The sequence below is a fragment of the Varanus komodoensis genome, unplaced genomic scaffold (assembly GCF_004798865.1).
Source record: "Varanus komodoensis strain SLA01 unplaced genomic scaffold, ASM479886v1 scaffold1, whole genome shotgun sequence".
In the NCBI taxonomy this organism is placed as follows: Eukaryota; Metazoa; Chordata; class Lepidosauria; order Squamata; family Varanidae; genus Varanus; species Varanus komodoensis.
The window spans coordinates 61,932,263-61,957,202 of record NW_025335268.1 but is presented as its reverse complement, the minus strand read 5'-3'; the positions used below and the strand labels follow the sequence as shown (position 1 = coordinate 61,957,202).

General features: G+C 36.9%; 1 protein-coding gene across 2 annotated transcripts in view; it reads right to left on the bottom strand.

Moving 5' to 3' along the window:
* ASCC3 (activating signal cointegrator 1 complex subunit 3) overlaps positions 1-24,940 on the bottom strand; it is a 258,311-nt gene that overhangs the window by 59,895 nt on the left and 173,476 nt on the right. For both annotated transcript variants that reach the window (XM_044427352.1, XM_044427362.1), the window contains exons 31-36: positions 18,857-18,994; positions 18,649-18,769; positions 17,193-17,325; positions 15,912-16,037; positions 3,162-3,273; positions 2,745-2,879 (exon numbers count right to left, since the gene is read on the bottom strand). In XM_044427352.1, coding sequence (XP_044283287.1) covers positions 2,745-2,879; positions 3,162-3,273; positions 15,912-16,037; positions 17,193-17,325; positions 18,649-18,769; positions 18,857-18,994 — 765 coding nt within the window. The remainder of the gene's footprint in view (positions 1-2,744; positions 2,880-3,161; positions 3,274-15,911; positions 16,038-17,192; positions 17,326-18,648; positions 18,770-18,856; positions 18,995-24,940) is intronic.

Sequence of the window (24,940 nt, the reverse complement as noted above, 5' to 3'; positions counted from 1 at the left end):
TAAATGGTTTCAGGTCCGCAGCCAAATATATTGCTTAAAAACTGTATTTGGTTGCAATACTGAAACCACTTATTTAGAGGGCTGAATTTTAATTGGAATTACGAAATTTGAGTTTCTGCTTAATGGGGAGGAAAAGGTAGTACATTTGTAGTTATTTATACTAACTGTGGCTACCTATGCCTGGTACAATTGATCATGTTGATCGTTATGCAAACTTAAAAGAGGACAATTACCGAAGTCTGGATCTGGACAATATGTGGGCTACATTTTGCCCATAGAATCCTCCCACTGGAGGAAGGCAGTTTTTGCAGATTTTCCCTGTGGAGCTCATGCCCTTCAAAAGCTGATTTGGAGGACTGAAGACCTTTGGAATAGAAAGGGAAGTAGAGCCGGTACTACAGGAGGACGGAATTGCTTGTCATGGCTTCCTCCACTGGGAGGATACGCTGGAACTTGATCCATATCCAAATGGAAAGAGCCTTACAATTCACAGAATGACAAGTGTGAATCCAACTCTGATCATTTTCCTAATGCATTTTATTTTATTTTAATAAATTTCAGTTAGGTTTGTTGCTTTTTATTATGCATTAGGTAAACAATACTTTAACTGATCTGGCTTCAGGAGCAGTGCACACATTTTGGATAGATTTTGGAATCTGCTGTTATTTGTGCTGACTGAAGGCGGTAAATTACCCAATTGACATTGTGAATCTGTTGATGGCATATGTAACTTGGAATTAAGTTTCTTACCATTAGTGAACATCTGAATATAACCTATGCAATTTTTGTTAGGCACATCAACGTTGCCCTAAATATGTTTTTCTTGTTTAAATATGTCAATATATTGCTCAAGTACACTCCCACAGCTTGGAAGCTATCCTCTGGCCACCACAAGTGGCAAAAAGACTCATAGTAAGGGGATGGAAAGGGTTAGGGTCATTTCCCTCATCTCAACCATGCAACGGGCTGAACACCTCACAATACTGGCATCCTGTGAGAGAATATACTTCTGACAACATAGTTTCAACACTTATTCCAACATTTCGTCAACCTATTTTAACCTATATTAGTGATGTGGAACAGAAACTTTGAATATTTGTAAGCATATTTGTGAGCATATATGTGTACATTACTAGGAATACTTTCAAGGCTAGTTCAATGTTTCTCTGACGTTACTGTGTGGTCATATGGGTTCTTCTGTGTTCTTGTTTTGCTTGTGCTCTTTTACACCTTTTTTGTGTATATATGCTTGTGGTTCTACTCTTGTTTTGTATTTTCAGCACTTTTTTGCTGATGTTTGGTTTTGTTGAAAGACTTGTAAAGATAAAAATATACATATTAAAAATAGAACGACCACTTATTACCATCCTTGCAGTTTACTTTAGCTTACAACATACTATTTGTACAGCATCATCTGCATGTATGAGACTTTTCAGAATGGCAGATTATTTTACATCATGGAATCTTTAGACAAACATGAAAGACAGACTCAAACAGCTACAAGGGACTAAAATGCATTCAACCCTTCCTCAAAGACAGAGCGTTCTACCTGTCAGCCTGTTAAAAATCAAACCACACAGTCTATGTGCACTACAAGCAAAGAGCAGATATAGCTCAGATAACGCAGATATAGCTCAGATATAGCACAGACAATTAGTCTACACAATGGGGAAAAAGGGAGAGGACGGTAATGCTGAGAAATTGCTTGAGACATAATAATTTGCTCAATGACGGTCTGGATCCAAAGAGGCATGCAACTAAATCTGCACATCCAAGGGAACAGTGAATTTTTGTTTCTGAAAAAATGACCCTTCTCCTGCATGCCAACTTCTAAAATTGAAAAAGGGCTTTCAAAAGCAGTTTATGATATGGAAAGAGGGTTCTACTGTTCAAAGGGAAAAAGTAAAACATTCCACTGGGTGTGACCAAAGTAGCTTTCTGGATCCTGGCCAATATGTTTCAGTCTTTTTTAATAATAGAAAATTGCACTACTGTGTAACATGTGTTTCAACTCTCATAACAACTGCATGTGACTGCCAGACAATACATTAAGCTGGCATGAACTTAGTTTAAAACTAAAATCATGAAAGAACTTCCCAACTTTACAGCACAATTTCTAGCCATATTCAGCAGTGTGAAATATTTCTTCAGAACAAAAGCATCTTTGGCACTATTACTTGAAGGAAACAATATTTGACTTTCAGTGGTTGTATATTCTTGCTTCAAAGCAACCAAGATTTGGAAAAAAAAGTTTAGAAAAGTTTTCCAAATTAATGCGGGCTAAGACATTTGCTTGCTATTTCTGTACAATCTGCATTATTATCTTGTCTGTTAGGAAGTAAGCATGCAAGTTGGCTTTAAGGGGAACATTTAGATGTTCAACAATGCTCCCAAATACTTACTAAGTACTTATTAAGAATAATGATGGGAATTTGTTCTATGCTTCAAGTCTTTATCTAGGGATGTGGGGATTTGGTAACCAAAATGAAAAAGGCAATCAACATTATAATGGGGCTGAAGCAACCCTACCTCCCCAATAAGGAAAAGTTAGAACATCTGGATTTGCTTAGCTTAGGAAAAGGGACATAATATGATACAGGTAACAAAACAGAGGTATTGTCCTGGAGAAACTAAACAACTCTATTTTACAGCTATGTCCTATTACAGCACAGTATCAGTTGGGGTCAAAATAGTATTTCATTTGAATTAAGAATTATCTTAATGAATCAGAGAAAACCACTTACTGTTAAAATTGAGAGCAATTCTTCAACACTACATTCAGATTTTAAACGATCCTTGAACATCCGGACAGTTGGATGCTTTAAGTAGTAATATGAAGCAATGCGGCCATGAGTCAGAGGTTCAATGCTCCGGTCATCCTATTATGTAAAGAAACATAACTTTTATATAAATATAATGCACAGTCCCAGCACCCTCCCTAGACCTGCAAACATTTTCTAAAGTATAATAGAGGTGCTGAGTTTAAAACTGAACAATGGCAACATCTGAATTACTGGTTTACATGTTAAAGGACCTAAAAATTCCAGTGGTTGGAACAGGAATCTCCAAAGCAGTCTAATTTCAGCATGATAAAACTTGATAAATGATAAAGATTACTGCTGCCCGGTTCTTTCCATGCTTTGAATAACATTTAGTCTTACCTCTCCTATTTTAATGCAGTAAGAGTATTCCAAATCAATGAGTGATTTCTCAACAAGGTTTGAAAGGTACTTGTTCATGTTGTCATGGCTCACATCATTTAAGTTATAGTAACTGCAGAAATGAAAGAAATGCAAATGTAATATTGTTAAATACTTTTAAAGTATTGTTGACACATGAATATGGAGAGAGAACATGACTAATGTAAGCATTATCGTGTATTTTAAGGTGGAAACAATGGCTGCACTTTGAATATTACATTTATCCAATTGACTTAGAAATGGTTGTGGAGTTAATGAACAGGTAAGGAGAAAAGAACTATAACCTCAATCCAGCCCCACAACAGTCCCACAAGTTTTGTAAGATGAATGTCTAACTGTCAGGTTTGATCTGTCCTACATCACAAAGACATGTCTGAAGTTAAGGGAGCAATCCTATGGCAAAGGCTGCACTCTCCTGAGCTCAGAGTCCTAAGGGTCACCTAATGAAGATTGGGAGCCATGGCAGAGAAGATCTTTTTTGTGGCAGAGGTGATCTTTTTTTGCGGCAGAGGTGATCTTTCTGATCTCATGCCCTGCATTTTCTGTAAGGCAGACATTTTGCCTGTCTAGAGTATCTTGGCAGGGGAGGATCGAGACTGGAGAGGCACTGGGATGGCTTGGATCCTGCTACTTCTGTCTTTTCCCTCCCTGCCCATATGCTCCTCGCTCTCATTCTCAGGGGCTGCTTTCTCAGGCTTGGATAGCGAGTGGCCAGTGTGGTTCTTTCTGTGCTGGCTGCAAGAGGAGAACTCCTTGCCAGTTTCAGGTCCTCAGAACTGGGAATGTGAACTATCTCATGTCCCCGCATATGCTCCCTAGGGGCTACAAAACTGCTGCCTAACTGGATTTTTAACAGTTGGGAAAAAGTAATATTAGAAGTTATCGAACAGCCCTTATATTATTTCCAATTGTGTTTCACTAATTACTGAAGAGATATTTGTTACTGATATTAATTTGCACATATAGCATATAGACTTGCACTGCTTTTATTGTTTTTAATGAATAATTTACTATTCCTGATTGTTCTAATTTCTTTCTTGTTTTTATGTTATCTAGTCAGTTATACAAATAAGATACTTTTGTATTCATTTAATCATTTAAAAATGTAACAAATAATTTCCAATATAGTGAGTTAAAATGTAGACTTATTGTCCTTGCTTGTTATATAACATAGGCTGGTTTTCTAGCTATGCAACAAAATCAATGGATCTTGTTCTTGAATAAATACAAAAACCATAAAATCAGTTAGTAAAAGTATTAGAAGGAACATTTGAATGAATGTGTTAATGTTAATTGAACCAAGTATGATATTGATCCCATTCAAAGCTGGACATTAGAAAATCTCTTTTCCTGTGCTACTTTCAATCCTTTTAAAAAAAGCATTTCTATGTATCTATCCTGAATCTATACCAGGATTGCTGTTTAATTTCTTTCTTTCTTTTCTACTAGGCCTTATGTGCATCAAACACACACTTTTCTCTGAACTCTTTAGTAATTATTTTTTTCTTAAATAATCCACATTGTCATTATCCATTTCTACACCACCCAGTTGACTACATTCTGGGTGGTTCACAACAATTTTGATAGTTCCTCTAGTTTCCCCATAAAGCTCTCAAATTTGATGCAATATGCTCCCCCCCACAAAAAGAAGTCTGAATGAGATTTTTGATATGTACTCTTATTCTAATTCATTAAACAACTTAATGCCTGTTAAAACTAATTATTTAAAGGAAGTTGAAGGGTTCAATGGGACAAATCAGCATACATTTTAAAAATGTAAAAAAAGATTTCTGGTAATATGTTAAAAAGGATGGGACAGTGGCTAAAAATAAAAAAAAACAGAAGGATAAAAGTGTTTTTCATTACCAAAATACTTTTTCAACAGACGTGAACATATGCATGCATGTGTGTGCATACGCATGCAGGCGCATGCACACACACGATTCCTTACAAGTGGAACATTAAGTTATGACAGTTTATGGAATATGGAAACAGAAAGCTATTGCTTAATGTATTTCAAACTTAACATAGAATTTTCATTAAAAATTTTTGCTCCAACATTTAAGTCAAAAAAATACAGGGTGGCCTATGTTTTATTCTAATTTAGCATACCAGGAGCACATGAACCATCAAAGGACAAGCATCTTTTAATACATTAATTCTAAATCATGTGCCTAATATTTCACAATATAAATTAAAACTGTGTTAACACTGCAACCCTATTGCAGGTTATACTCAGAAGCAAGCTCCACCAAGTCTGATGGGAACTATTTTCCAAGTAAGTGGGTACAGAATTGCAGCCTGAATATAATTGGCTCACGAAAACCAAGATTCAAGAGTTCCTTTAGGTGCATTTAGTAGCATGAAAGGTTTTTCTCCTTCTAAGAGCAGACCCTCAGGCCATATCACAAACTTTCTAACTCGCCACATTTCAAAAGAAGTTTATAATTTGGCAGAACACAGAAGTTGAAAGTTTCACTGGATGCACAAAATTAGCTGCATACTTCGTTTGATCTACAGTACTATTAAGATTTACTTGTATGTTTACTTCAGATGATATGCTGGGAAAAGCTGTTCTTTTCTGAGTTTTTTTGCACTTTAAGGATCACAGTTATAGAACTGTGAAAGTACAGATTCAGTAAGAATGTAGGAAGTTAAACAGCATGGATTTGAATTATATAATATGCATCTTTTTTTTAAAAAAAAGTCTGAACACAGCACAAGATAAAAATTGTGGGACAGAGTCCTATAAGGTTTTTTTTAATTAAGCAGAAATATTATTGGATAAAACAGCCTTCTCGATTTGGGGGAAATCCCTTCCCCTTAAACATTAAAAACATAAAAACAAAAACAGTAAGGGAACCCCAAGTAGGCATATGTATTTTAGGCTGAAATGCTAAACATACGCATGAATGAATAAGATCCAATGAACTCACTGGGTCCTGCTTTTGAGCAACTGTAGAATTTAACTGTATAGGTCAGATTTTGAAATCATATACATAAAATTTTGAGAGAAGTATTTCTATTTTGTTAGAACAGGAATTCACTTAGAAAGTTATGTACTTTTAAAGATGGTATTTACTGATTTAATACTTTAAAAATTGCAGCTCTGCAACTTGACTTCTCGTATGTTCAAAGTACACAAAACTGTGCTATCTCTTTGCTTGCTACTCCCACCCCACTTTCTGGGTAACTGTATTATCTAACTGTTTAATTGCAGATAAAGAATAAAAACAGTGCAGTTTCATGGTCACTGCATTGAATCATCTAGTCATTATTTCCCCTCCGCTGCAAACAGACAACCCACCTTTTTGTCAGCACATTTCATTTATTTCACAGTGAAACCCAGTTTCACAATAATTGACTTGTCAGGAGCCCTAATTTATGAGGCTGGGCTCTGTAAGACTTCTCCTATATTCAGCTCAACCTGCACACAAGCAAGGTTGAATATTTACAATGCTGTTAACAGGTGCTGAGTTGTTTAATGATTCTAATAGCCAGAAGCGTACTGAGAAAGCCAGCGGGATCACAATTACAGGCTGTTTGAACACAACAATTACTCGTCCCCTGAGACGTGTGAAAGTCAAAGGCAGTTTTATGCTAACAGCATCTAGCACATGGGGTAGACAGGCGAACTTCCATTAGTAGCCCACTGGGAAAAAGGCAATAACAAACCCCTAGGTACCATAAAAATTTACAAAGTACATAACATTTAAGGAATCAAAACAGTGAAGGAACTAACTTTTAAATGGGCTTTTCAATAATATATAACAAAACAAACAAACACAATCCCCTACTAAACTGATGAATATGCCTAGAAGAACAGCGCAACAAGAAACATGAACTTATTTTTCTAATCGAAGCAAGTGTGGAATTTCACCAGCTGAGAAAGTGAGAGACGTGCAGAGACATAAAATGTAGATGAAGTTACACTGACCATTTTGAGTTTAATGTGGATTGTGGTAGCAATTGCTTCCTGTTTAGTTTATGTAAACCTGACCCAAGATCTCACTGGGAAATTTTTCACCAGCCTTGAAATGGTGCTGCTATAACTGTCAGGCCTGTGAAGTAATTTGTTACAAACACCATGTTTTTTATGTTCAGATTATACGGTAGTAGTAATGACACAGATAATGAAAGCAGGTTCCAGGGACAGCTGAAAAACACTATGAAGATGAACTTTTGCTTGTATTCGGAAGATTCCTTCCGAGGCAGAGAAGCCCCACAAGAGCTTAGTGCATGATTTTTGTTTTGTTTTTATATGTATCATTCTGAATAAAAATAATTTAAAGCATAGGGCAAGCATAAACAGTTATCTACTCAAAGAGTGTTTCATTTTATTCACCATGAGGCATGCTGAAACTGAGGTGATTTGTCTTCAGGAAAAATTTTCTAAAGCCAAATCACAGATAGACTTAATTAAAATCTTTTATTCTAAGCATACTGCTCATAGACAGAATACTGGAGAGATGTTCCAGTCAGCATCTTTTTTGGATCTTATCCAAGAGTTGTGGATCAACATGCCTCAGTGGGAAAGAAATCAGACACCTCCTGGGGTGTCAGCTCATTTGCAAGAGAAAGCAGGTTTCTGTCCTTGAGCAATGCATTGAATGACCATCATTATAATTTTTAACCGGTAATCAAAGTGAACCAGATTCATTAATTAAAATGGCCTACTATCAATGCTCAAAAGTACTGTATCTTTGCACAAACTGAAATATCAACAGAGTTGTTTTCCTTGCCCTTTAAAGTTAGAATGCGTGTGTGTGTATAAACTATTCTTTAATTGTGAAATTATTTCAATGATAATTATGTTTTTTTTCCCAGTGGCTGATTCTCCAAACTATTCCTAGACCTGGTAACAGGTTAAACTAATATCACTACTACCAGTAGTGGTGGTGGTGGAAGGAGATGTACAACACATGGCTATTTCAGTCCCATGAAGATTGTTCCAGTTATCAAAGCTGAAGGTGGACATAGACTACTGGAAGCCTGAGCAGAGATGACAAGGCATTCAATCAAGGAACATGACTGGGAGGGAGCAGGGAGCTATAGCTTGAGCTCCATGAGTAAAAATCCATTCATGGGCTAGTCTTCTTGGAGAAAAGGGAGGGGGAAGCAATTTATGGCACCTACTGCAGATTCACTGTTTAAGATCTAGAGAACTGAGAATCATGGAAACAGAATGCGCACTGTTGCATTTAGCATTTTACATTACCATTTGACTCTGGAGGCAAAATTTATTGACAGTTAGAAAAGACAGAGAGAGAATACTGGTAGTCCCCCCACCTTTTTTTCCCGTATCAGTGCTGATACAGATGTGACACAGGCCATGGGAGAAGAGCTTAACTAGTGCATGCATGCCTCAGTACATTTCCTTGTGTGTCAGCACATCATATATATGTTAACACTTTAGTGATTGGTAAGCTCGGCAGGTGCCTGCTGGCATACTAACAGTACATGGAAATTAACTTATACATACAGTAGGTGCACCTGAACAGGGAAGTTGGTGCATGAACGTTTCACACATTTTTGTTGCTCAAAAGAGGCTCCAAAGTAGAATCAACCATTTGGTCAATGTGATAGAAAAAACAAACCAGATAACAGAGTAATACTGTGAAAGGTTCATTCTAGGACTATTCACATGCTGCAAGAATTCAAGGCTTAAACCATTGAAGCAGGAATGGGGCCATACATTTAATCCCACTCTTCATATCATGTATATGCTCGTCAACATCAACATATTGAGTACAACTGTTTGCAAAGAAATCTCTGTGCAGGAGCACATACTTGCATGTAGAGGCTTCCCGCAATCAGGTCACTTCTGGCTGCACAGAGCTGCTTGTTCACTGAGGATCCCTTGTTAAAAGGGACACTTGACAGGAGGATGCATGTTGTTGGGGTGGGGTGAAAAGCACAACCCCACCACTTGGTTCGGCATAGTAAGGCCCTACATCAAGGGTGGGCAACTTGTAGCTGTTCAGCTGTATCGGCCTACAATCCCCATCAGCCCAGACAGCATAGAGAATGATGAGAGTTGTAGTTAAACCATGTAGGGGCCATTGCTGCCCTCCAAATGCATGAATTGGTCTTCTGAAGCATCCTTAAATTGCCCTTTGGAAAGCAGTGTTGGAGTTCTGAGTTTAGCCACTATATTCTCTAGAAAGCAACCAGTAAGAAAGATTTGCTCGCAGAATTTCAGCTTTGGATCCTATTCTGGATACTCTGTGTGTGTGTGTGTGTGTGTGTGTGTGTGTGTGTGAGAGAGAGAGAGAGAGAGAGAGAGAGAGAGAGAGAGAGAGAGAGAGATCTGTTTCAGAAATGCACATTATTGTTTCTGACTGCTTCAGGAGTAGTAGTCCCCACTGCTATACTGTCAACACTGAATATTGCCCACAAAGAGTGACAGTACTTGCATCACTCATTTTCAATACTTGTTGTCATGTTACACCTGCAGTCACGCAGATTATCTGGCTCTGAAATAACATTGATTAATGGACTGGAAATATTATGTCTGTATCAGGCCTATCAGTAGAGCTTTAAAACTACAAATATAACTACAAATAAGAGCCCAGAAAAACCAGTGGGGGTTAAGTAGTGCGAAGACTGGTTGCAAAAAAGTACTGAAGAAAAATCCATCTGAACATGCCCAGAGTGCCTTTCCCCTATCACTGGTCCACCATGGGGTTTTCCCCACAAATTTAAGATTGGGAATGTAGCAAGGCTTCTACACTGGATTAAACAACAACAACAACACATACACTAGGATCAAAAAAACCAGTAGTGGCTGCTTCTGTATGAGAAGTTCACTTTGGCAAAGCCAGACTTTGCTCATTCATGCTTTACAGGGTGTGTGAGTATGACAGAGTCAATAAACTGTGGTCTCCTTTGTGTTCTCTGAGGTTTGTCTGTCTCAAACCACAAAAAAGCCCAATTTTTGGACAAAAAATGAACAGTAGTGCTATCTGTGAAGGCATACAGAGAATCTATTATTTGGTCTTTTCAAAAAGCATGGTGTTGTGCTGTGCTGGATGGATATACTTATGGCTACAAATCTACTTAATTTCAGGAAGAACTATTCTATTTGATCATTTAACTTCTGCTAAAATGCCCTTCTGACAATATATCGTTTTCATTTCTATGCCTTCCAATAACCAAAGTTTGCTGCGTGGTTTACAGCAGTTTATAAAAAGAGCACATACCTATCATATGTATGGGACAGGTAGCACTTGAGGGAACTGCTGCTCCTCCCACTGTCAGTCAGTCAAGTTCTTCTCTTGGGAGAAGTGCAAAAGACCAGAATTTATTATGTTCTATTGTATTTCAATGTATTTTATTGTGTTGTAAGCCGCCCCGAGGCTTCGGCAAGGGGCGGCATAGAAATGTTATAATAATAATAATAAGGGAAATGGGCAGCACAATGATGGCAGTGGGTTTGGCCATACCCACTGATGCTATTCATCCCTCCTTGGGTGGGCAACACAATGTAAGGCACACGAACTAGTGTGGGTGAACATAGTAGAATGCATGCACACCAAAAGAAACATGGAGGATAGCAAGTTAACTGCAGTTCTGCATGCAGGTTACAGTAGTCACCAGCCATCAGGGAAGGCTTATGACTCCTGTGTCAGAGGACTTCCTTATTCATTGCAGCTTTCATTCTGGGCTTTAGTATAGGAATGAGACATGATGCTCAAACCATTCCCAGAATAAGTTCACACCAGGAAACACATCTTGCTGGTTGGCCATTACAAAGATTCTTCTGTCATCTATAATTCACTGAGGCAAGATGCATCATTGGTCTCATGGACTGGAAGAAGGAATGGTAAGACACATCTTGAGAAATGTGAGAACAATTCATGATATAACTGGAGGAAACTAGAAAGACTACAAAGGAGGATGAGATTTAATCAAGTAAGGAAGAAAAAGCAAGCACCTAAAAAAGATTCATACAGGACAGAAAACACTGAAAAAATGGAAGAAGCCAAATGGGTTGACCAGTAGAAAGATGTAATACCTAAATTAATCCTAGAAGAAATAAAAGCTGATAGAAGAGTGGTGACAAATCTCAGTCTCATTATCATTAAAAGTTTTGTTATAGACTTCTATAGGTGACACATTCCATCTTCAGACTACTTTTAAAACTAGCCAAGTTGAATGTGTAATTTCAAGCAAATCTATAGGTTAGCAAAACCTCACAACAAAATTGCAGCACAATCATATAATTGCTTTTTGAGAGGTAGCTCCTATTATGTTCACTTGGTCTTAAATGTACATAGGCTTGCAGCGTCAGAATCATATGTGAATGACTACCCTTTTGCTTCAGTATCAGATAAATGGCACATAAAACAAAGTGACCATGTTTGATTTGTACGTTAACTTTTCATCTTTGCTTTTATTGGTCCTTTAATGCTCTGATTTTATGTTTGTATCTCTTACCTGCTGGTATTTTTCCAACGTTTTGTTGTTTAGCCTGTAACCCTATTCACATCTACTTGGTAGTAAGTTCTAATGAATCTTGTGGGATTCATTTCTTTGTAGACATGCCTAAAAATGCACCGTTAGCACCGTAGTTTTCTGCCTTTGATTGATTTATAGCAAGCTACCTTGAGGCCATTAAGAAAGGCAGGATGGAAATTGTAGAAATACATTTTCTGTCATCAACCATATATTCAGGATATAGATGAACCAAATATCAACACAAATAAGACTGTCAATAAATTTACAGTAATTTGCATTAGAAACTAATTTTTTCAAGAAAGCACAAAAAATGACACCAAAATATTTCATATTAAGTATAGTTCTATATTTGAATAAGACTGGGGAAAAACTACTTTTGCTTCATCAAGAGTAGCTACAGCCCTCTGTAAGACATTTGGGTCCTTCAGTGAGACTGCTCATTTAATTAGTTTTTCAAGGTCTATTTATAATCCCTAGTCAAGCAACTAGTGAGTCAACATTCTTTAACAATGCCAGCTGCCAAACAGTAATGCTGGCACAAGCTTAAGTACTCATTTTTTGTCATCTATCTATCTTCTCAGCTGAATTAACAAATAAACAGAACATTGAATCTTAATTTTAAACATTCTACTTCATAAAACAAGTACTTTAGGAAAAATAATAAAAAGCATTATGGTAGAAATGAAAAAAGGCTCATTAAAAAAAACTATTCTAAATGTAAGACCTCAAGCTATGGGCCTTAAATTACTAGTATCTAACTTAAATTGCATGGATTTTAACAGGACTTATACACAAATAACTTTCTCTGAATCAGAACACAATAATGTATCAGTGTAAAATACAAACAGTTAAAAACTTTTACAGATATAGACTTATGCATTTTGCAAAGTGATTTACTTCAGTATGTTGTGGATCTCACAGAAAATTAACCTTGTAATTTTAGAGTTTACCTGTAAAGACAAGCAGATCTTCCAAATAAGTAAGCTGCAACATGTGATACAGTAAATAGGCTTATTATTATTTTTTTACTAATATCATCACTGTAATAAATATCCCTACAGTTAGCAGTGATTCCTTTCCAAAACATTTGTTCCACAGATGGACAGTACTCTAGAAGGGCTCTTTTAGCCATTTGCTTTTCAAGTTAACATAAATTTCTGGTATTCTAGCTGAGTATTTTATTTTATTCTCTTTCTAAGGTTGCAACCCACAAAATATTTAATATGTCTGCTTCAGTGGTTGTGCTTTAAAATGTGCAGCACGTTACAACAAATACACAATTTCGATCTTAAAATTGTTAATAGAAATGTAATGATTTGATCCTTTGTTCAAAAATCATATTTTGGAAGATATATCAAAAGTGCCATGGAAGCAGTTCCATGAGCCCAAGGAGACTTATGTTCCCCAAACACCACATCCCTGTATCACTTATTTATTACATTTCTGTGCTGCCCAATAACCAAAACTCCCTGGGCAGTTCACAAGAATTAAACCATAAAATGCAAGCAAATGATAAAATAGAATATATAACACTTAACAGTTAAAACTTAAATTAAAAAATAACAACAAAAATAGAACCTAGCCACAGGGAAAAGATTGAAAATTGAAACTGAAAAACTAAAATGCCATGGGAAAATAAAAAAGGTCTTTACTTGGCACTGACAAGAGCATAGCTCTGGCACCAAGAAACTCTCTTTGGAAAGCTCATTTCAGAATTGAGATGCCAGAGCAGACAAGACCCACATCTTAGTAGCCACCCATCTCTTTTGGGGTTCCCAAAGAAGGATTGCTGAAGATGATATTAAAGTCTGGGTACATGTATATACGGAGGAGACAATTCTTCATGTAAGCTGGCTCCAAGATGTTTCGGCCTTTACATGTTAATACCAGCACTTGGATCAGGCCTAGAAAAGGACTGGAAGCCAATGAATATGGTAAAGGACCATGTTAGGTAGTCTGCATTAGCAGTCATGCTGCCTATATTATGGACCAATGAAGACCATTTTTAATGGGAATTTCAAGAACAATTTGTGATAAAACTCCATAAAAACCATTCATTTGAAGAAATGAACTAAACAATTCCACTGAACTAGCAAAAGTGTAAGCCTATGCACTTCTCTGGAGCCTAGCTAAAAGGTATAAAACATGGGAAGCTTAACTGACAAGCCACTTTAATTAGAGCAGTTTGAGCTAACAGTGCAATTTGGAAGCACCAATAATGGGGGGAAATAGTAAAGCAGAAATAAAATCCTATCAATTCTAACTGGCAGTGATACTTTTCAGCGTCTTCCACCTTCTGAACACTTAGAGAAAGGAGAAATATTTGTTCCTTATCTCTTTTGTGGCTGTAGAGCAGTTATTACAGGTACACAAACTTCCCCTCCATGTACTTTCCATCCCTTAAACCTAAGCACATTCTCCTCCATATATGTTTCAATCTGTCTTTGCACAAATATTTGCAACAGTTTAAAATAAAAACGTGATGGGAGAAGTGAATCACCCAACCCAGCAGTATTTACACCCACCACCCCCAATGGGTCCTATTCATTCTGTCCTACAAACCTTCTTAGTTTTTCCCCTCCCTCCCTCCCTCCCTCCCTCCCTCTCTCTCTCTCTCTCTCTCTCTCTCTCTCTCTCTCTCTCTCTTTGCTCTAAAGAGAGGCCATGAAAAATGTGTTGAGGAGGATAGTTAGTGATCCCCATTTCTGGATTGGCTGAATGCTACCTGCTCACCCTTCGACAGAAGAAACATGCAATGAAATTTACTAGACAAACTACACTCACTAGACAAGGAACTCTGCATTCCCATTTTTCTATATGCATAGTTTTCCCATTTCCTTAGTTTGCATTTTTATTTATTTAAACTTATACCCTGCTCTTTACAGTGACTTACACAGGATTCTGGGCATTTCTCATTGATGCAACTTACAGGGCAAGATCTCCCTTGGTGTCAGTGGAAGAATGGTTCCTGAAACTGGAACATTTGGGCAGAACTAGACAGTACAAGAAATCCAGAACTATGGCTAATGTGTCTCTCCCCAAGTAAATTAGACAGAGGGTTAGACTGAAATTGCTTTCCCACAGAAAATTGTATACAAATCTGTTCATAAAAGACAATAGGTTGGACCCAGAGGGATTCCTTCTATCAGCAGAGGTCATAGAATCTAATCAGCAGACCTTTTCTGCTGGTTCTGAATGGGGGAGAAGGGTTCTTTGCTGATTTCTTTCCAGCATAGCAGCTACATAGATTTGATGGTCTCTCTCTCTCTCTCTCTCTCTCTGTGGGAGGGGGTACATTAGACAATCCTGAGTGTGAAGCAGATAATTAACATTCTTCTTTCCCTCTCTCCCTCCCATTCTATTATTCACAACTGAGTCTGCATACCTGGTACATTAGAGAAAAACAAACATGAAAAAACACCCCCACCCCCGCACACACACAGTTTGCCAACCATGATTCAAAATAACATAACACACATTATAGAGTGTGTAGAGTTTCATATTTTAAACTTGCTTAAATCACAACACTATCTTGTCATCAGGAATGAAATGGAGAACCCTGACTCCAAATGGGAATAGTTGGGAATAAATGTTACCAAAAAGAATTGTATTTTTTTGGATTGTATTTATTCCTGAAACAAGGAAGATGCCAAGATCATTACTCTCCATGTTTTAAAATAAGGAAGGATGCTGCAGTGAGCAATATCAGCCCTCCTAGTATGGGTACTGTTGCAGGACCAGGTTTCCACTGTTCCCATCCCTCTGGTCATTTTAAGGTTAATGGTGGCCCTGGACTGTTTGGATTGAGAGAAGTTGCACTCAAATGGGCATCTCTAAGTGGGCCTGTGACTTCTAATTCTAAAATCCTGAAGTGATTTGCATACAGAAAGCTTCTATGTGTAGAATTTCATAGCTGGCCTGGGTAAGAGTACTGGGAAGAGAAGGTACAGGGGAGGATAAAGGAAGAATGCATTCTTTTCTGTCTTGCCTGTTTTCTTTGTTAGAGATAAGATGCAACAAAAACAGAAAAAAGTTATGAGCAAAATGCTCCAAGTGTGATAGTTACAGTGTGGTTTACAACATTACCAAGCCTATATAGTAACTCTATCAAATTTCTATTTTACAGCTTAAGAACTAAGAAGTAGTTGTCTGGTCAGCATGTCCATAACTAAGCAGGAATTTAACCAAGGCATTCAAGTTTCCTTATCATGTCCCCAAATCCCATTGACTCTTGATGTCTTAATAGCTCACCTAGGATTCATGATAAGGCGACGGAAGAAGTAGGTCCAGGTGATATAATCCATGGCATCCTGCTTTGAAGTTATAGTTCCAGCTGCAATTTCTGCATTTAAGTGGTCGGACAGAACTTCCAGCAAACTAGACGAAAACAAATAACTGAATAGTAAAAAGTGTACCAGCTCTGTTAAAAGGATTTATATTAATTTGGTAAAAGTGCTAAGTTGTATTTAGCCAATAAATAGTCTTAACACCTGCCTTCAGTTATTAACTCTGTAAATCCTAACTACTGATACTAAGTCTGATCCAATTGTGTATTTAAAGCTTCTAAAACAGGTGAAAGACCTTTGTGAGAAACACTGCTACTGCTGTTGCTACCACTCTCTTCAGCAGTAATATCTATAGTAAGATTCCTATCATTTTTGTTTTCTTACATAGGAATCCATCTGCAACTGTAGAACTATTTTCTCATTCATTTTCTGCCGAACTCTGCAAAAGAAGGCGAGGAGGCAGCAGGAATGCATATAGTTTAAAAGGAGAATGCTATTTATAAACGAAGAGGCTTCTACTACTACTGCTCCATCTTCCAACTACTTGCTCTTTTATCTACTCCCACCTTCCCAATCCAAAATTACTGTGCGTGGTCAATACAGGGGGAGAGAGGGACTACAGTGGCCACAGTTGCATTATAAATATGGAAATGAAACTTTGGAAACCACTTAATTGATAATATAGTGTAAGCTGAGCAGCAAGGTCAGTCTGGAGCTAGAAGTAAAGTCTTTAGACAGTCCAGTATTCAATTTGCAGGAAGAGGGAATACAGTAAATAAGGTGAACATAAGAACCGCTATGTTGGATTGCACCAGCAGTCCAGCATTCAGTTCACATGGTGGTTAAGAGGAAACCCACAAGCAAGACATGAGTAAAAAGGCACCCTCTCTCCCAGCTAGAGTATGTAAGCATAAAGCCTTTGTTACTGGAAATGGCATATAGCGTAAGGACTAGTAGTTATGGATAGCTTAGTCCTCCATGAATGATGTAATTCTCTTTTAAAGCTGTGTGAACAGGTAGTCATCTCTACATCTTATGAAGGTGAGTTCCACAGTTTCATGCATTGTGCGAAGAAGTGCTTCCTTTTGCCGGCTTGGAATCTTCCAACAATCAGCTTCACAGCTTCATGAATCCAGTCTCCAGTATTATGAGAGCATGAGAAAAATGTCTCCCTATCCACTTGCTCCATACTATGCATAATGAATCATGAATCATGGCTGCCCATAATAGTGGTCCTTCCCTTTACCTTGATTCTACTGGAAAAGGTTCATAAAGGAATTTTTTGTAGAAATCTTTCTTGATGTCATGAACTAGAATAACTGCTTTGCCCTGATCATCAAACTGAGGTCTACCAGCACGTCCCATCATCTGAAGAACATCTACAAAAGTAAATTGATGACAAGCATTATGTATAGTACAGTCTCCGCTGTTGAGTGGCAAATGTTCAGTCACAAAATTTCTTTCTTAACTACATAAGCACTTGTTAAAAGTTAAACAAAATGTGAATTAAAAATATTACTCAACTGAAAACAGAAAAATGTTTGATTTAAAACATGATTTCTAATGCTTAAATCAGAAATTGAGCTCCACCATTGTTACAAGTATACACATTGACTAAAGAAAGGCTCAGAAAAATGGGAACTAGTAATCTTGGGCAGTATCCAACTGTGTCCCAGTGCTACAGAAAATGATGTTGTGTTAATAGAAATTACCATCTGCAACATAACTAATGCTTGCTCAACCAATAAGAAAAAGCAGTGATTTGCTGTTGAAATTTGAAAGCCAGTTTGGTGTAGAGGCATAAGAGATCATGTAAGCCACCATGAGTTCCTTGGAATGAAAAAAAAGGCAAGATATAAGTAAAGATATGTAAATTTAGTACCAGATTACCTCATTTCCCACTGCTTCAGTAAGTAATAGTTATATTGCTGAACTGTTGGTATAGCCTAATACAAAGTCACAGTTGGATACTAATTGTTTCAATGCTGCCAAATGCAGACATACATTGGGAAGGTGCTTCACCGAATACTGTTCCTCTAATTTTAAGGTGAAGGTGATTATTTTTCCATGTATTACTGTATTCTGTATTCCTATGCTTGGGTATCTTCTACTGATACACATTTTTAATGAAGGCTGAAATGAATTAAATGCAAACTAAAAAAAAAAAACCTTTTGGAAAGTCTCAGGTATTCTGAGACTTTCTTTCTACAAGTACTATAGACTATATGCTACATAATTCACTAACTCTTTAGGTATAATAATAATTTCATTTTTATGCTACTCAATAACTAAAGCTTCCTGGATGGTTTACTGCAGTTCATAAAACAGACAATACAGTAAAACACCATAAAATTCCCCATATACACAAAATTAAAAATTGTTTAAAAACATCTAAAGCGATACATGATAAAGTATACCATATCATATATTGCTGTAATTCTTCTTTGATACTGTTATTTTGTTCTCAAGATCCCTTTAAAATGTTTACTCATCAAATTCAATATTCACAAGATACAGAAAAAGTTAGAAAATGTAGAAATGACAACGATTCCTGAAGAATCTGAACAAAAGATGTGATAAGTCCCTCTCAGATTTCTTCCCTTCCATACTTAAGAATAAATTAATACATTTAAACATTATTTTCAAGGAAGTACTGCATATCATATGTATTTCTCTCACAGAGCTATGATTTCCAACAATACCTGTAATTGGATAATCAACATAACGTCTTGTTTTTCCATCATAAAATTCTGTCCCTTTAACAATGACTAAATGCGCTGGAAAATTGACACCCCATGCTAATGTGCTAGTGGCAATAAGAACCTAAAAAGATAAAGGACACTTGTTTAAATAACTTTTCAAAGTGAACAAAAACATTCAAATATGTTATTATGAAGAGAAGAAGCATACTTGGATTTTACAGTTCACGAACAACTCTTCAACAGTTTTTCTGTCTCGTTCATGCAGGCCGGCATGGTGGATGCCTATTCCAAAGGCCAGTGTCAATTTGAGGTTAGACTCTCTGATGGTTGCTATGATGTCATTCATCTGTAATGCACAAAAAAGTATAAGATCAATTTTAAAAATTCAGAACATTTTCATCAATAGAAGCACATTATTTGAAACAGAATCATCAATGTGGTACAAAATAATGTATGTAAACAAAGTCCTTTTTCTACTGAATTCATAATTCAAGCAAGCAAATTCAGAACCTAAAAAGGGAAAACTAAAAATTTGTGCTACTTGGTTGTAGCTGGGTTTAGTCATGGCTAGGCTAGATTCACTGAAATCAGGAGGATTTGTGACTAAATTGTTGCATTATTTTCAGTGAGTTTACTCCAAGTACAAATAGGTCTGGATCTAACATAAAGTCACTTTTACAATGTTCTACATTTGTTACTATAACTGAAACGCCAAATTACAGAAGATTAAATTTTTATGAGCATAAGACATACAGCCAAAAGGTAACTCTTCAATATTCTTCCTCTTCGAAATGAGAAATCATTTTATGCCAATGAATGTTGTCTATGTATCTGAAGTGAAGACACATGTACAATATCCATATGCAGAGGGAATTCAGAAAGCTCCGTTTCTGAAAGCATCCCTATGGTACCTGACAGCTTGGGAAAGCTCTGAAGCACAGTGCTTCAGACAAACTGCTGTCGAGCAACCTAGAATAGCTTTTTTGCTAATAGCCTTTTAAAACTCTCATACAATATAATGTTATTAGAAAGCCCTGGACTTTAGAATGTATCTGTTTTTTAACACGTTCAACAAAATCTTGCCTCATACCAACAGGTATTGTATCTGTTTACTCTATCATTATTATTGACTTATCATTATATATTAACTTATGGTAGAAAAATAGGTGCTTAAAAATGTGGAATTAGAAAAGTAATGTCACTTATTTATTTCCTGTCTATTAATACTTATACCAATTTGTCAAGCAGGCAGAACCTCCTATAATGTAAATACTATAACAATTGCTCATCAGTGCTGCATGACAAGGAACGTAGTTGGCTGAAAAAGATGTTTTGATCCTGTTGCCTATCAGTTTACATGATTAAGGGAGGCTCCTAGATAGTCCTCTTTCAGGTATTATAAAATAAGTTGGAAAATGGAAGTTTGTTGTATAGACAAGAGTAGGGGTTGGAAAGCAAAAGCAATAATGTATTTCTAGAAGCTCAAGTAGATGGTCACTATGAAAAACAGCACAAGAAATGGAATGCAGGCAAAGAAATTAAAAGCTCAGGGTGAAGAGTAAAAATGTATTCATTTAAATATATGTTTAAAAGGCGTGATGCTGTTACCTTAGACTGAATTTATAAAGAGAGTCTGCATAATTTTTGTGTGAAAAACTCTAAAATAAAAACAGGTGGAATTTTTTGAGGAGTGGGGAGAATTCTTTTACAATCTTTGATGATATGTCCACTGCTTTGAGAAGAAATGTATGCTTTGTGTTTAAGAGTTAATCTAGCCATCGGATAATTTAATAACATGATTTTATTTTGTTCTTCAAATAAAATAAAAATATAGCTGTTCAATGAAACAACACTATAAATAATAACAACGGTGTTAAAAGGGTTCAAGTGTGTACATAAAGACAGCATTTATTCATTGCTTATATATTCATTATGCAGTTTAGCCAGAGAGAAGTTCCTTTCTCTCACAAGCTTACATTGCCAAGACTTGAAAATGTAAGTGTTACCTTAACCCTTAATTTTAGGGAACTATTTGATTTGAGAAAAAAATAAGTCCTTGACATTGTTTCCTTTCAGACTCTGGTCAACTAACTTTATCATCTTATTTATTTTATGAACTAATGTTAACCAGAAAACCTTTTAATCATTGAATATTGCAATATTATTAAAATAACTTTAACCATATCATTTTGATCATGCATTTTCTTAGCATGTTTGAACCATAAAATCTAACATTTTAATCCTAAGCAGAAAGAACATCGCACCCCTGCGTGTTTAATTCGGAAAGGAAGAACTTAAAGAGTGTTGTGCTGTTGGTCCTATTCATCTGACCACCGCCTAGTGCCCTGTACTAGGGCAGGGTCCCGTGGTGCTGTTAGCTATACCTGCAAGGTTCTGTAATTTAACACAGTAAAACTAAAGGCTCCTTAGCAGGAGTGCTGTCATATGCACTGCTAGCCTGTCATTCTAACAGCAGGGAATATCAGTCATTTCTAGCAGACCCCCCTCACTTTCGTATAAATCAGTGCAAAAAGCTAACAAGGTTAAGCTTTTTTATTTCATCAATATTTTAATAAGCTTTAATATTGTATTTTTGATATTATATTTTTAACTGTAGCCAGAGTGGGTTGATTTGTTTATGTTGATTTTTATGTTGATATTTTCTCATAATTTATTTATATTGATATTTGTATTTTATTTATGTAAGCCGTCCTGAGGCTTTTGCGATAGGACAGCATATAAATATCACAAATAAATAAATAAATAAATAACAACCCTATTTTACCGATTATCAGGACTTCATAATTCTGAAAGCAATCAGTTTTGTGGAAAACCGCTTTCCTTCAGCCAATTTTTGAATAAATAGTACATTCACCTTATAAAAGAGAACAAAAATATAACGGATACTGCAAAGTCAATAATTCCACTGAGATAATTCCACTGATATCTAGAAATTAGCAAGCTCCATAAGAAACTTGTGAAATACCCATCTCAAGCATGAAACAGAATTTGGATGGCAATCATAAGCCTCACTGAACTCAGTGGGACTTATTTTAGAGTAGAGACACACAGGATTGCGCTGCTAATGGTTTATGTAGCCTTACGCAAGGAACCAGCACCTAAGGAAAAACTGCCAAGGCGACATGCAGAGATTATCATGCATACATAATAGTTCTCCTGAAAGCCTGAAAAGGCTCCATAAACTTTCCCGAAGTATTTGTGATCAAATAAACTGATTATGAAATACAGTTTCTTCAATGGCAAATTGAAGTGGGCCAGTCGTAATATTAATATTATGACGAAAAAGGGTTTGGCCCATCCTAAATTAGTTGATAGGACCTGTTGATTTTTAAACTGTTTAAAAAGCATTGCCCTCACGTTAAACTATATAACATTTCATGATGAAAACATTGCTTTGTAGCTATGTTTGAAAGCTGAGCTTAAGGTTATTTTGCAAAACAAAATAATGTTTCTGCCTTTTTTAAGTTACAAAGGACAGAAACAGCAGAAGGATTTTTCTGAAACTAAAAGGTAGAAAATTTCCCTCTGTTCTTCTGTAAAATTCTGAGCAATTTCACGTTAACAGTGTTGTGTTTTGCATTTTTAAAAAATATACCTAAAAAGCTTTCATAGAAAGATAGAATTCCATTTAAGTAGATACATTACCCTGTGTCTGAAATTCATTCCAGTCAGAGTATAATTCAGCAAGTTGATGACAATGCTGGCTCCAAAAGAAAGGAGGAGACCAGATTGGACAAGAATGAGCTAACAGATTGCGCAGCCCAATTCTGTCCCTTTGAGTGTGATATATTGTTTCAAGATGCTAAAACCCCATACTTTCTCAAAGCATATCTGCTGCCCTGGTTTTCCCATTTTCGCAGAATCCTCATTATTAGTACTCTGTACCCTTTTCAAAGCACATCAGACCCAGACCATATGCCACTGCATAACGCTTATCGATTGTCTGAAATGGCCGGTAAAGAAAGATGGGCTGAATAAAAGAATCAGGAAAGTTATGAAGTCTTAAAACAAAATATAATTACACATCTCACATCTGGCACAGATGTTAAGTGAAGTTAAAGTGCCGCTGTGCTAAGCTGAAATGGTATTTTTTATGGCTAAACACACTGCTGCAGAAGGAAGTTCTGAAAATCCTGAAAAAGGGTGTTGCCCCACCCAACAAGCCAGCCTTTACATGACGTACGGACATGTATCTTGCTCTGCTTTGGCCTACATAGCAAGAACCAATGCAGCACAGAGGATACTCGGAGCTGGAAGGGGAGGCGCTTAAATCTCCCTTCAGCCCTAAAGGTGACTGGGTGATTTTGGCCAAGAACTGCATCTATCTGAGCTATCTCACAGGGTTGCTGCAAGGAAAACATGCAGGATTACAACCTTCCCAGAGCTCTTAGAAGGAAGAGCAAGTTAACACATACACCCACAATATGAGTTTAACATAAATTAAATTAAATCCGCCACCAGTGATATCCTTCTGTGGGCCTATTATTTATTAATTAGATTTATATCCCTCCTTTTTTCATATGAAGAACTCAAAGTGGCTTACATCAATATCCCCCTCCTGCTCTCAATCTTAATTCACACAACAACAACCCTGTGATGTAGGTTGGTTTGAAAGTCTGTGACTAGCCCAAAGTCACCCAGTTGACTCCATTGCTGAGTACAGACAAGAACGCAGATTGCCTGAGCCCCAGTCCTGTGGTCTTAGCCACTATACCACACTGGCTCTGGCTTAAGTTACAGTTCTTAACTTACCTTGGCGCAAGCCCCATTAAACTCAATGGTTTGCATATAACAAGAATTCAAGCACACGGAGATGAACAAGTGTGTTGCTTGCAGTGCTCCATACTCTTCTGAGCAAGTGCTTTACTGTACAACCCACAATCTGTTCCTTCAGTTGTGGAGTATGACATGTAACACATACGCCACTACCAATGAAGAAGCCAATGATGAGTTATGTCATAAAAACAGAAAAACTGAGCGTGCTGCAGTCATTATACCTGCCCATGTATGAAAATGCATTCATTTTAAAACTGATATAATATGTGCAAACTGCCCAAGTCTCATTTACTTCCAAGTAGAAGTGTCTAGAATCACCCTGTTATTCTGTGCATTTTTGATACCCGTTGAATGTATCAAGTTTTAAATTGAAAAACTATAAAATTATTAAAAAATAAAATTCTCAGACAAGTTACGAAACTATGAAAGCTTAAAGTGAAGAAGTGTATTTAAATCCTAGAGGCCTTCAGAGGCATTTGGACCATAACCCCAGAATTCCTACCCAGCAGGGCCACTGACTGGGATTTCTGGATTTTTCAGTCCAAACACGTCTGGAAGGCACAAGATGGGGGAAAGTTGTTCTAGAGAAAAAATTAGCAGCTCCTAAATAGGATATGATGACCTGATAACTGAGATGAAGATAGTATTTTTTAAATAGCAGAAGTTTTGAAATAGGAAGCACATGTTACACCAGAGGTGGCCAGGCTTGTTCAGCAGAAGAGCCCCGCATGGTAAAGGCTGGACGTTTGAGAGCTGCAAGTGGGTGCCTGTGGCTGGCAGAGGCAGGCAGCAAGCAGGCGCCCATGGGATCCAAAGAGCTACATGTGGCTTGCGAGACTTGGTTTGGCCACCCTTGTATCATGTTGCATTTTGTTTCCTAAGGTTGTATCTGTCACAATTTGTGGGAATATATTTGAAATCATACCATTTTTGTTTCATTATGAGACACTGACAATTCAATTGAAATATCAGATTACTGGTGTAAAACAGAGACAGATATTCTCTTTAGTGTTTGGATGTGCAACAGGGCAGAAATTCATAATGAAATGCTATTTACTTCTAATTTCTAGATGCATACAGAAAGCACATTCCTCCCAATACATTCACATGTATTTTACTTCTGGCTTGCTCAGCTACGTCATTTCCTGTTCAGAAGTCATAGAAAGCTCCATCTCCTTCTCCAATGTGTGCAGTTGTCTTCCCCATGGCTTCAGTATGAATTGGATGCTATCTCTGTAAGTGTTACTAAACACTGCAGATTTATGGTACAATATTAATTTTGTTAAATTAGCTGTAGCAGAACTGTTACAAGTTGTAGATGTTTAAAATGCATAATATGCTGTAGGAAAGCGATTGCAACTGCACTTTAAAAGCTGTATACCAGTACTAGATTTTCCTCAAAAGTCTCAACCTCACAGACTGTTAAAAGCAGTGCATTTGTCAAACTATGGCAAAGAATGAGACTCAAATACAAGCAAAGATTAATTCAGTATGT